General features: G+C 47.2%; 1 protein-coding gene and 1 long non-coding RNA gene across 6 annotated transcripts in view; one reads left to right on the top strand and one right to left on the bottom strand.

Moving 5' to 3' along the window:
• Positions 1 to 13,765, bottom strand: part of KIAA1549L (KIAA1549 like) — a 230,088-nt gene that overhangs the window by 24,064 nt on the left and 192,259 nt on the right. For all 5 annotated transcript variants that reach the window (XM_080687146.1, XM_080687145.1, XM_080687144.1 and 2 more), the window contains one exon: positions 9,513 to 9,642. In XM_080687146.1, the coding sequence (XP_080543272.1) occupies positions 9,513 to 9,642 (130 nt within the window). The remainder of the gene's footprint in view (positions 1 to 9,512; positions 9,643 to 13,765) is intronic.
• Positions 1,380 to 10,952, top strand: LOC308257468. Its single transcript, XR_013961592.1, has 3 exons — positions 1,380 to 1,497; positions 3,526 to 3,954; positions 9,481 to 10,952. It is a non-coding gene; the product is annotated as an uncharacterized lncRNA (long non-coding RNA).

Here is a 13,765-nt window from a genome sequence, read left to right on the forward strand (position 1 = left end):
TCGACCCAAGATGAGAGGCCCAACCATCAATATTCTTCAAGTACGGGGCGCTGTGGATGGCCTCCACATCCATGTTTAGACTCTTCTCCCTGTGTCTCGGGGGGACCAAGCTGGCCCAGCTCCATCGGTGAGGTCTGACTGAGTTAAATCAATCCGTGTAAGCCTCCTCCTCCCCTTACCCTCACTGCTACAGTTATTGAGACAGGGGTGGGCCCTTGACCTACAGCGGCTCAGTTAGAGTAAAACCCATAAACCTCGTTTCACATTTGGGAAGAGAAATTCTCTTCTTGCGTTGGTCAAAGCAGTATGTAGATGTGAAGCCCGAGGCTGTGCACCCATTTCCCACCAGAGAGAAGCAACCTGCAGATAAAGCCAACACATGCAGAGGACAGTGCTGCCTGAGGCAGAGAAATGAACCGGAGCCCCAACCACACCATGCCCGGAGTCACGGTACCCAACACATTCCCTTAACGACTTAGGATAGTTTGAGTTGGGTGAGCTTTCTGTTTTTTGAGCCAAAGCATCCTCACTGATAAGCACCCTTTAGACTTAACTTTAAACAGTAGTAACATCCTCTTGTCTATACTCTTCACAGGCCAGTCAAAGCAAATGTCTACATAGTTCAAAGTTATAAATCTGCCCCCTACTTTTCAGGTCTCAGCTCAGGAGTCACCTCTTCTGGTCGACACACTTGTTTGTTCATTTGCTCAGCAAAGAGAGACACTGCATCTCCTACGCACCAGTTCCCATTCCGGGTGCTGAGGTTTCCAGCATGAATAAAACATGATTCCTGTCCTTGAGCAGTCCGATGGGGGAATAATGTACATAAACCTGCTTCCCGGCTGGAAGACCGGGAGTAAGAGCTTTGATTGGACTGAGTCCCAGGCGCTACTGGAACACAAAGGACAGGCATCGAAGTGAGACCCATGGCGATAAGGTGTCGGGAAAGATTCTGGGGGAGATAATGTTCAACCGAGTTCTGAAAGCAGTGCCTGGACAGGCGGGTCTCCCCTGGGAAAGGGGTTTGCCCCAGGGTACATTTGGTAAGGTCTGAACACATTTTTGGTTGCACAATGGGGAGGTGCTACAGACATCTAGTGGGTAGAAGCCAGGGATGCTGCTAAACATCCTGTGATGCACAGAACAGCCCTCCAGACAAAGCATCACCCAGCCCCAAATGTCAATAGTGCCGGTGCTGAGAAACCTTGTCCTGCATGGAGCAGGTTGGAAGGAATGTTCAGAGCAGAGGGATGAGCATGTGCAGACACACACACACAGATGGGGCACCACATGACGAATCTGGAAAGGGCACATGGGGCTGGAGCCAAAGGTGGCGAGCTTCGGCCAGAAGGGCAGGCCCGGGCCAGCCAGAGGGCGAGCTGAGCCAGAAACGGAGAGTTTGAGTCTGTTCCCCAAAGCTGTGGGAGCTACTGAAGGATGTTAAACAAGGGTGTATGGTTTTGAATTCCTCTGGTAGTTACTTGACGGCTTCAGCAGGTGAGTACTGGGGACTGGAACCGGCGGAGGCTGTGGGACAGACAGGCTCGAACCCTCAGGAGGACTCCCTGCTCCCACCCAAGGTCACTGCCACAGGGGAGAGAGAGAGAGAGAGAGAGAGAGAGAATGTGTGTACCTGTCTGTCTGTAAAAGCACCTTGGACAAGCACTAGAGTTAATCCATCTTTCTCTTCTCCATAGAGCCTCCCACAGGTAGTACATGTGGGGCTTAGATGCTAATGCCAGCAGAGAGGTAAATATCATGCATAGTAAAACCTTTGAAAATCCTTAAATGGTCCACACAGTACACATACATGGCTCAGGTATACAACCTTATAAAGAAACTAGAGGCCCGGTGCACGAAATTCGAGCATGGGGGGGGGGGGGGAGGTGTCCCTCAGCCCAGCCTGCACCCTCTCCAATCTGGGACCCCTTGAGGGATGTCCGACTGCCCATTTAGGCCCGATCCCACTAAGACATCCCTCTCACAATTCAGGACTGCTGGCTCCCAACTGCTCACCTGCCTGCCTGCCTGATTGCCCCTAACCGCTTCTGCCTGCCAGCCTGATCACCCCCTAACCACTCCCCTGCCAGCCTGATTGATGTCTAACTGCTCCCCTGCAGGCCTGGTCACCCCCAACTTCCCTCTTCTGCCAGCCTGGTCACCCCTAACTGCCCTCCCCTGCAGGCTTGATTGCCCCCAACTGCCCTCCCCTGCAGGCCTGGTCACCCCCAACTTCCCTCTTCTGCCGGCCTGGTCACCCCTAACTGCCCTCCCCTGCAGGCTTGATTGCCCCCAACTGCCCTCCCTTGCAGGCCTGGTCCCTTCCAACTGCCCTCCCCTGCTGGCCATCTTGTGGTGGCCATCTTGTGTCCACATGGGGGCAGGATCTTTGACCACATGGGGGCAGCCATCTTGTGTGTTGGAGTGATGGTCAATCTGCATATTACTCTTTTATTAGATGGGATAGAGGCCTGGTGCACAGGTGGGGGCCGGCTGGTTTGCCCTGAAAGGTGTCCCAGATCAGGGTGGGGGTTCCCTTGGGGCGTGGGGCGGCCTGGGCGAGGGGCCTGTGGTGGTTTGCAGGCCGGCCACGCCCCCTGGAGACCCAATCGGAGGCCCTGGTATCTGGAATTTATTTATCTTCTACAATTGAAACTTTGTAGACTGGAGTGGAGCCAAGCCTTCTGCTCACTCCTTGGCGGCAGCCATTTCTGTTGGAATTTATTTATCTTCTATAATTGAAACTTTGTAGTCTTAAGCGCAGGCCTGGGCCGGCCAGGGTGTGCCGAAAGCTTGGCTTCCTCCATCGCCGGGGGCAACCCTAGCCTCCTACTCTCTCCAGCTCCGTGGCTGCCGCCATTTCTGTTGGAATTTATTTATCTTCTATAATTGAAACTTTGTAGCATTAAGCGCAGGCCTGGGCCGGCCAGGGTGTGCCGAAAGCTTGGCTTCCTCCATCGCCGGGGGCAACCCTAGCCTCCTACTCTCTCCAGCTCCGTGGCTGCCGCCATTTCTGTTGGAATTTATTTATCTTCTATAATTGAAACTTTGTAGCCTTAAGCGCAGGCCTGGGCCGGCCAGGGTGTGCCGAAAGCTTGGCTTCCTCCATCGCCGGGGGCAACCCTAGCCTCCTACTCTCTCCAGCTCCGTGGCTGCCGCCATTTCTGTTGGAATTTATTTATCTTCTATAATTGAAACTTTGTAGCATTAAGCGCAGGCCTGGGCCGGCCAGGGTGTGCTGAAAGCTTGGCTTCCTCCATCACCGGGGAAACCCAAGCCTCCCTCCCGCTCTCTCCGTGGCCGCAGCCATCTTGGTTGGGTTAATTTGCATACTCACTCCTGATTGGCTGGTGGGCATGGCTGGTGGGCGTGGCTGGTGGGTGTAGCAGAGTGATGGTTAATTTGCATATTACTCTTTTATTAGAAAGGATATACGAAAAAATCTGCAATGTACAATATGAACAGAATATATGCAAATGTTTTTGTTTTGCAATATTTAAATTCTCTTTTTCCTTTGTCTTTCAGGGCCTATGCTGTTGAATTTTCCTATGTTCATTGCAGATATGATGCAATGATTCCACTGCACTCAATACATGTTTGCTGGAGGAAATGAAAGGGACAGCAGTTCCCAAGGGGGATTCTCATTTGCCTGCTGGCCTCTGGCTCCTGTAGGGGTTTGGAGGCCACATGTGGGCCGAGGAGAACCAGGTTTAGGGGACTAGTGCAGAGAGGACGCTGTGCTGTGCTGCTCAGGACCGGAGAGCGCACTCCCCCAGCTCCGGGCACACTGCCAGCTGCTCAGCTATCGACTGGGAATTGACCTTGTTACTCAGGACAACTCTGCAGGTCCATGCGAGCTCCCGAGCTCCCCGTGGGTGAGCTGAGACCTTGTGGTATCTGTGCATAGCCCAGCTTTGAACTCTGCCAATCCTGCTTCCTTCCCTTCTCCTACAGGTATTCATACCAAGAGCATGCTGGGGACCCTGGCCTGCAATAAGTGGTTACACTGGTCAAGAGGTGGGGCGGGGGGGTGGTTGTGGGGGGGTACAGGTAAAGAGTAGGAGCAGGCGGCATCCAGATCCGAGGGAATCAGAGAACGGGCAGGCAGATGGCACTGTGCGCTCACGACAGAAGGGAAGCTGCTTGTCTCCTGCCCAGTGGGAAACTGCCCGCGTTGGGGGAGGTCCTGGGCCTGCAGGGAAGGCCTGGCTCTGAGTGAGGCCACTAGGCAGGCCATCCTGAATGCTGGCCTGCTCCCTCCTAAACCTGCCTCCTGCCCCCCTTCCCTCCCCCCCACTCCACTTGCCAAGGGGCCTCCATCTTTGTGGGGTGAACAAGTATCTTTCTGGGCAGCCACCAGCCAGATGAGATACTGCCTACGCCCAAAGGCCCCCTTCACCACCAAACACACCCAAAGGCCCTCTTCACCACCAAACACCTCACGTCTGCCTCAGGCTCAATGGGGGACCCTGATTTCAGATGATCATGCATTTCCTTTGGATTAAAAGCTTCTGTTAAAATACAATGTGCTGTAAATTAATTTAAGATAACAGATTAAACCAGGGCTATTAATAGCTGAAACCAGCTGGCAGAGGCAGGATAAAGAAATTGAAAGCTGAGATGGGAGACACAGGTAACACGGTTCTAGGTGGGATGCTGAGGGGGTGACGGTGGGGGGAGTGGGGTCAACACAAGAGCACCTAGTTCTCGGGGCAGCAGCAGGTTGAGGCGAAGGACAAAGCCTCCAAATCCAACCATCTGCCTCTCAATGAAACTGGACGTTGATTGTACCTTGCCCTGGGAACACCATGAGCTGCCAGGACATTCCTGTGCTTTGCCCTGGCCTCCGACCATCATGCCGAAGCAGTAAGATGCTGGGAGTGGGTGAGCAGGAGAGAGTCCTGTTACTAATGGGATTTACAAATGTATCTAGAAGGCCTCAGACTTGCTATAGGCTATTGCAGGCAGGGGGGTGAGGGGGCGGGGAGAGAGGAGGGCAGAGGGAGGGAGGAACTTTCCAGATCATATTTCATCCCCTTGCAAATGGAACCCATCCAAATAACTGTTCCGATTCCTTGGCCTCCTTCCAGTAACCACTGCTCACCTGGATCAAAGGAAAACCGGCTGCATTGTCAGCCCAGAGAGGGCAGCAAGACTAACGCCCCATCACACACAACACAGTGCACCCGGCCTCCGGCAGGCGGCTGGGGCCTGCGTGCGGAGCGGTGCTTCCATCTTCCCCTTTGCTTTGCTTTCCTCCACCGATTCCCCCAACTGCTTCCCAATCCTGCTCTCATCTCCCTTTCCCGTGGTGCCGTGCTGGGGACAGTGGACGGCACTTGGAACCGCTTTGCAGCGTGCACTCCTGTAGTGCGGAGGCTGACGGTTAAGCTACATGCACGTCAGGCCCTCCACGAGCTTCTAGTAATTACGTGCACTAGTGTGCAGTCTGGGCTGAGGATGTGAGGCAGCACCCATCTTTCTGCTCCTCGTCAGATCCAGGGCAGCCACCTCCCCATCTTCCTGCTTCAGGCAGGGGCAGAGGCAGCGGCCCCTCCTCAGGAATGTTCTGGAACATTGCTCCAGCCCTCTGATGACTTGAGGAGCACCCAATTCCTCGTAATCATGTTTCGTCTATTTCAATGGCTTCATGTTTTCTGCAGCGGAACCTTCTCTGGTGTAGCACCCCTTTTCGTGTAGATTAACATGAACTTCTCAGATGGAAAAGCAGCTGCTGTTCCCAAACATTTCACACCATTTCCCTGAAAGAACGCCTCTGGGATGAGAACCGATGGCTGGGTGCTGTGGCAGAGCCTTCGATCTCCCTTCTGAGGTGCATCGATGAACCCATCACCCTTCTTCATGTTCTCCACCCAATGCCCACTTTTTTAGGGTCTGAGCCCGCCATTCTGCCTCGAATGCTCTCTGAATGCCTCTGGGGCGTGGAACCTTGGACAAGGTTCCCAGAGAGACCTAAGGGCAGTAGCTTACAAAGGTCTCTCGTTCTGCCACGGCAGCGTTCATTTGCAAAGCTGTAATTCAGACAATCCATTTGGTCTCCTTCACAGCCAAGGCACATAGCTGACCCCATTCCTGTCATAGATTTTTAAACTCCAAACACAGATCCAGGTTGATTTTTATTTCTGGGGAACGATCGGATTATTACTTGCCCTTTGGAAGCAAAGTCTGATTCATCAGCCACAGGCAGAGGTTATTAATTTGGCCGACGGGGCCGGGGGTGGGGGGGTGGGGATCACTTGGGTTTTTATTCTGCCCTAGAATTCACATTTGGGCCATTTTATTTTCCTCACTGCTTCATTGTTTTTTCTTTTTCTTTTTTTTTTAAAATATATTTTATTGATATTTTACAGAGAGGAAGGGAGAAGGATAGAGAGTTAGAAACATCGATGAGAGAGAAACACCGATCAGCTGCCTCCTGCACACCCCTCACTGGGGATGTGCCCGCAACCAAGGTACGTGCCCGTGACCGGAATCGAACCTGGGACCCTTCAGTCCGCAGGCTGACGCTCTATCCACTGAGCCAAACCGGTTTCGGCTCATTGTTTTTTCTATGACTTTCATTTGGAAAATAACATTTAAAAAATATTTTGAAATACAGATTTCTTTTTTTGCTTTTAAATATTAGGCTGACATGATCTCTTGTACCCATTTTATGCACTGGGAGGAATTCATTTCAATGCCAAAATTTAATTGGATGATATGGTCTGGCCATCTAGGAGTGATCAGTTTTGGACATCTTTCTAAAATCATGCATTCTTCTAAAGGGGGTGCTTCTTCCTAGAAAATTACTACCCAAATGAGCCACAGGTCCTGCCAGGAGTGTGTTACATCCCTTCGTCGTTAGCGTGATTGGAGGTTGAGAATTCTTGCAAAACACACTGATTCCCAAAACCCTGGGAGACAAGAGGCTCTGCCGTGCAGGCCCGAGGGAGCCTATGGGAAAACCTGGGACTGTCCAGGCCTCCATCAGTCCTGGCGCTAAGATGTGTCTGTGGAACATGTATTAGTTTGTTTGTTTGCTTTTCACATGCGGGCTTTTCTGTTGGGACTCTAACGTAGTCAACTTTGGGAAAATTCACAATTAAATCAATCTCCCAGGGCTTTTTGTTCCCACCATGTCAAGGAGCAGGTCCCCTGGTGTTTCCTAATCTGGCAGAAATGACTGGAAATTCTGGCCCGGCTTCGAGTTCCCCAGTCCCAGCAGAAAGACTGACATGCTTCCAACTGAATGACCTGCTCCCTGCTGGGCGGATTCTTTTGCCAGGAGTGCCTTGACTTTTTTGGAAAATCAAGAGCTCAGAAAATGAATGCATTGTTTAAAACGATGACTCTTCTCTTTTTCTACTTTATCTGCTGGTTCATTTTTTTTTGCTTGTGTGAATTATCCATGCAAGAATTCTCTTGAGACGTGACATTGAGCCTCTTTGAGAGATTCAGAAATATAGAATATCTTCTAGTATTATGTTAGGTGAGGACAGATGTTTAGCAGGGCGGGTGTAGAGAGAAGTCATATTGCATGGTGATTAAGGAAATGGGCTCCGGAGGTGGGCAGACAAATTATGTGACTGCCCTGTGCCTTGGTTTTCCCATCTGGGCAATGGGGATAATGAGAGTACCTAGGTGACTTTGCAAATTCCATTAGACAAAATGCAGGGAAAGACTGGAATAGGGGCCGGTCTCCAGGGTGCAGTCAGTAAATGATGGCTACTTTTCATATGATTAGAATGAAAAACCCAGGAGGAGACATAGAAAGCAATTTCTCTCTCATAGTCAACAGTCCATATTCTTAAAAATTGTTCCCTCGATGATCATTTTCTCTTAAGGAAACGTGTTTGCTTATTACTTCCGAGATCATGTGCACACTTCAAAGAAGTGTATATTTTTAAAAAGTCTATTAGTGTCTTCCTAATGTAATCTATGATTGGAATATTTATACATGTTTGTGAGGGGTGAGCAACCTCCTTTTAAAAATCATCTCTCTCCTCCCAGGTAATTTACTAACACGACATTCCAAAAGTGAGTACTCTCACGCATGGTACAGTGGTTAAAAAAAAATATGCAAATGTTCTCTTTTCAAAATACGGAAACCTCTGGCCTATTTCCTCAAATAGTAAAATTCATGTGCCTAGAATCTCACAAGAAACCTATAAATACTCATCTTGAGATAACTTAAGAATCCTGTCATACCTCAGAGATGCCCTCGCAGAAGAAAAAGCTCTCCCAACTACAAGCAGCCAGAAAGAACAGGCACTGGTGGTAGGAAGAGATTGACAGGAAAAGTCCAATGCCCAATATTCAACCACAGGCTGACTATTAAAGTGATGACCGAGTTTGGTATAAGAAATACTTTTATGAGGAGAAAAATGAATGTTGAATACTTTAATCTGGAGGGGAAAAAATGATTTGCCCAGAGCATCTAGAATTAAAAAAAAAAATGAAACTATCAAACTGTCTTATATTAAAAAAGGAAAAAGAAACAAGAGAGAAGGATATTACCACCAACGCAAACATCAAGTTTAAATATAAGGAAGGTAATTAGAAATTCAAATTAGGTAGGCTATCTCTGATTTTAATTGGACCATTAAAAAACTCCATTTTTAGCTATTGTAGAAAACAATGACCAATCCCGAGGGGGGGAGGAGGGGAAATATTCTTGCCATTAAATTAGTATGGTATATTTAAGAAATCAAGTGTCATTTTCAAATGCCAACCTCACAAATTATGACAAAGCTTTATCCAGACATATTTCAATCATAGCTCGATTACAGAAAACTTTTTATTTGTAATAAGAGAAACACTTTAGGAGAATGGGAAAGAAACACTTTTCATAAGACCTAAGAGTATATTCAAGACCATTTGAAATTCCAGGGCTGGGTGAAGCTTACTGAGTATCTCAGCAGGGTATCGGTCATGTGAGCGCAACTCAGCGGGTGCAGTGACATGTGACAGGATACACAATGTGACAGGAGGCACCAAATCATAACTGATCATCTCGGGAAGTTTGATGGCATTAGCAGAATTTTTGCAGTTTGGAGATGTCACTGCACATCGCATGTACTTCATCACATGAAATCACCAATTCTCTCTGTTGACACCTCGCCGTGTCCATGGCAAACTGAGAAGTTATGCAATCAACAAATCCAACTCCTCAGCATGGCTATGGATTAAAAGCAGCCGGTACTCAAATGAGTTCTAACCCATGGCCATAGTTCTTACTGAGTTTCTAAGAAGAGAGTTTAGAATCTCTGAGTTTAAGGCCAATGCTGTACTATTTCTAAATGACTGCATTTGGAAATCAAGACCCTTGTACCAATCATTTCTTACTCTGGCAATTCCAAGTAGCCTTACTTTGCAAATAGGTAATAAGAAATAAACAGAAAATATTTTATTGCATTTTTAAATTCCACAGCTATACACTAAACTGAAACATATGGGACACTCTATGCCTTTTGCTTTCAGGGAAAGAAAAGCTTGACCCAACAGAGACTCACATCATATCCGCTGTTACGAATTCCACGCCGGGGTCGCTCCCGAGTCACCAGAAGGTCCATCTCTGTTTCCCCCGGACTTGGGCTATTCAGAGACTGCCGGCTTCGGTAGACCGAGTTCTTCGTCTGTTGCCTGTACAAAATCCAACAACTGTTATGATGCAGCAAATGCCCTGACAGATGGAATTCTCCACTGATCCAAAATACAGGCAACCAATGAAGGGTTTGGTTGGATTCGCCTCGCAAATCTCAGAATTGATGGTATTTGCTCCCCAGCCACCAGGGGCCATAGAAATAGTGGAATAAAGATTTTTTTTTCCCCCTCCAGATGTTATAACCATTTGGCTGAATTGTAAATGCTCTTTCATCTGGTAACTACAATCCATCGCAACACTGCAACCTCATCTAAAATCCTGCTGATGGCTAGGCCAAAGGCTTTCCCTGGACCCTTTAAAAGAGCTAACACGGGAAGAACAAACTTGCTTCTGTTGACTGTTGACTCAGCAGCCTCCTGCTCCTATTAATCTTTCTGATTCTGCAGGCAGGGTTCCATGATGTGTTAATAGACCCTGAGGCTAATGGGATGCTTAATACTGCCACTTGGATAGGCTTTCTTTTCTGCCTTCTCCACAGTGGTTTCCCCTCTGGCCGAAGGAGTTATAAACTAGAGGCAATTCAGGCCTCCTCCATCCATGGGTCCATCTGTCCATCCATATCTGATATTTACTGAGTACCTACTATGTTCCAGTCACCATGAAAGATGGTGGAAATCCACAGTGAGCAAGACAGAGCTTACATTCTAGTGAGAGAGACGGATAAACCACGTGGTCATTTCAGAGGGGCACATGCTCTCCACACAGTGCAAGCCCCTTGTGTAAGAAAAACAAGGTGAGAAGCACAACCAAACAGTTGTGGGATGTAAAGTACTGCACAGGGAACACAGTCAATAATAATAACTACGTATGGTAGCAGCTAGGTGCTGGAAATACCAGGGGGAACACTTATAAAGCATATGACTGTCTAACCCAGCCGTGGGCAAACTACGGCCCGCGGGCCGGATCCGGCCCGTTCGGCTGTTCTATCCGGCCCGCGGAGCCGAAAGAGCGGAGGGTTCTCTTGCTCTCCCCTCTGCTCCTTTACTTTGAATTTATATTAGTTCACACAAACACTCCATCCATGCTTTTGTTCCGGCCCTCCGGTCCAGTTTAAGAACCCATTGTGGCCCTCAAGTCAAAAAGTTTGCCCACCCCTGTAACCACTATGCTGTCTACCTGAAACCGACGCAAAATACTATCGAATAAACTGTGATTGAGAAAAATTTTAAAAGCCAAAATAAAAACACACACAAATACCTGTTCATCTAGACTTCAAAAATGTGATACGCACTTCAATAGCTGATAGCTCAATTTTGAACACATTTTAATAAACACTGCCTTTATAATTATTCAGTGTACTAGTGTGTATACATTTTTGGGGGACACCCTATATATGTGATATTCATATGTGTGTGTCTAATCAACGATAAAGTATAGTATTGTTGGCAATAAAAGCCTTATAATAATGTTCAGAAAAACAACAAAGGGATGTCGGGAGTGATGAGGATGGGGGACGACTTTAGATAGGATGGTCAGGGAAGGCCTCTCAGGAGAGCTGACAGTTCAGCCGAGACCTACAGGCAGCCACACGCCCACCTGGGCACCAAGCACGTCAGTCCCAGGGGCAGCCCGCTCAGAGGCCCCACCCGGCTCCCCCTTGGAAACGCCGGCATTTGCCACCACTATCCTGTTTCCACTTGTCACGAGAGGAATTTTTTGAAGAGGAGGAAAACAACAGCAACGAATGAGGGTTGTGGCTTTGCTTTGCTTTTTCCACAGGAAGTAACACAAGTGGGGAGTGAGGCCCAGTGGGGACAGGCGACTTTCACATGATCCTTTGAGTGACAAAATCACCAACTTCCTTCTCATCCAACAAGAAGTTTCCCTCCGTTAATAACTTGCATTTCAGAGCATCTATCTTGAGAGAACTCCGCAGATACCACCTATTTTATGTCTTGATTCCAACATGCTCTCTATTCACGGGTTGAAAGTAAAACGGTTGCTTTATTTGTTCTCAGTGGCTTTGTGGGAAACCAGAAATCTGGCACGCATACAAGCCTTTTCAAGATCACTCCCCCCCCCCCCCCCCGAATGTCAAAGCGTGGCAGTCACACCCTGCTAATCTAGAACAGACATAGGACTCCCAAAGCAAAACACTACCCTTGCAATGAGCCCAGGGAATGAAACAGACACCAATAGACCTACTCCCTCACCACGAGGGCTTACACCTATTTAGAGAGCACCTGTGATCTCTGCTTGCCTGGTACTCACATGCCGTTCTCTGTGGCATTCACTTACTCCAGGGGTTGGCATGAGAATCAGGCTGTACAATCACAGCATCGCACCCCCGTGGACACATAGATTGGTCGGAGGGAGTTGGTCTGAGGACACTGAATCCCAGGGCTTTTGCTAGAGCAACCAGGAAACAGGCATTCTCTTGGCATTGAGGTTTCCAAGAAGACAGAATATAAGCCTGGAGGTGCTGCTCCCTCTAAGAGGTAAGAGCCTGCCTGAGAAGGGGCCAGCAAAGAGTGAAGAGAGAGCAAGATAAATAGGGGAGACGTTGCATGATCCCTGGGATCTAGCCACACCAGAAGCCTTGACCATTCAATTATGTTCAATAAAAAAATTCCCTTTTATTTAACCTGTTTGTGCCGGATTTCCATCACTTGCAACCAAAAGAATCCTGACTAATATAAGAGTGTAAAGCCGGTCATAATAAAACGTGCCCTAGAGTTGTCTGCAATGAGAGGCTTCCTTTAGGAATGGAGCACAGCTTTGTAAAACAGAATCCGTCCTGAGTGATTCACACTTTAAGAGAGACCCCACAGAACTCTCTTCCTTGACCTACTTACAGACCTTTTTTTTAAAAGTAGATTTCACAGCTGCCCTGAGATTGCCAATTAGCCCATTTAGAAAAGATTGACTAATAAGGGTGGTTGGGAATAAAATAGGGAATAAAACCCTAGGATTAGTAAAGTAGGTTATTTTGGAAGCATTAGAAATACAAAGTGAGATTGTGGAAGCCCTTTCAAGAACCATGAGTGTGGGTGAGAGCTTAGACGCTGGAGTGCCCGCCAGCCGCCTTTAGGGTACACAGCTTCTAGGCTGCTGTTGAGTATGGACCGCAACTGAGCGGACCATCAGTGTGCACGGTGTGCAAGCAACTACTGTGAAACAATTAGGCTCCTAGGTAGAGAGATTACTTATTTTAACCAAATAGAGTTCCAAGAGGGGTATTAATTTCTTGTTGTTATTTTGCTATATTCTTTAAAAGTCAACAAATTTGGAAACTTGAAAACTTGAGAAGTAAGGTGTTTTTTGTTGTTGTTGTTGTTTTTTACCTCTGAAAATATAGGTGGGTAGATAATGATAAATTTTGTTTAGATTTTTAGGAGCGTTTTAATCCTACTATAGTTTAAGAAAGCACTTCCCAAACTGTGTTCTAAAGAAAATGTGGTACATATATACAAATGGAATATTGCTCAACATAAAAAGAATGAAATCTTACCATATAATATCCTCTAGCCTGGATGGATCTAGAGGGTATTATGCTAAGTGAAATAAGTCAGATAGAGAAAGACAAATCCATATGATTTAACATATAGGTGGAGTCTAAAAAACAAAATAAACGAGCCATCAAAACAGACTCATAGATACAGAAAACAAACTGATGGTTGCAAGATGGAAGTGGGTGTGGAGGATTGCGTGAAAAAGGTGAAAGGGTTAAGAAGTAAAGATTGGTAGTTGTGAAATGGTCACAGGGATGTAAAGTACAGCATAGAAAATACAGTCAATAATATTGGAATAAATATGTATGGTGCCAGATGGGTAGTAGACTTATCAAGGGGATCGCTTCACAAGTTATATAAACAAATGTCTAGCCACAAGGCTGAACACCTGAAACTAATATAATACTGAATGCCAACTATAATTGAAAAATTTAAAAAAAAATTTTAAAGCTTCAACGGAAAGTTTTATTAATTTCTTGAATAGCTTCCAAGTTAAGTTCTCATTTGCTCATGATCTTTGATTCCTTTTCTGAGTGTCAGCAGGAAACCCAGAAAAAACAACTTCCCACCCTGTCTATAAAAGACTGCTGAATGGAAAGGTCTCAACATGCAAAGTAAACACTAAAGAAGTCCCCAGCCTCCCCATAAA

Source organism: Plecotus auritus, assembly GCF_963455305.1.
Source record: "Plecotus auritus genome assembly, chromosome: 9".
Lineage (NCBI taxonomy): Eukaryota > Metazoa > Chordata > Mammalia > Chiroptera > Vespertilionidae > Plecotus > Plecotus auritus.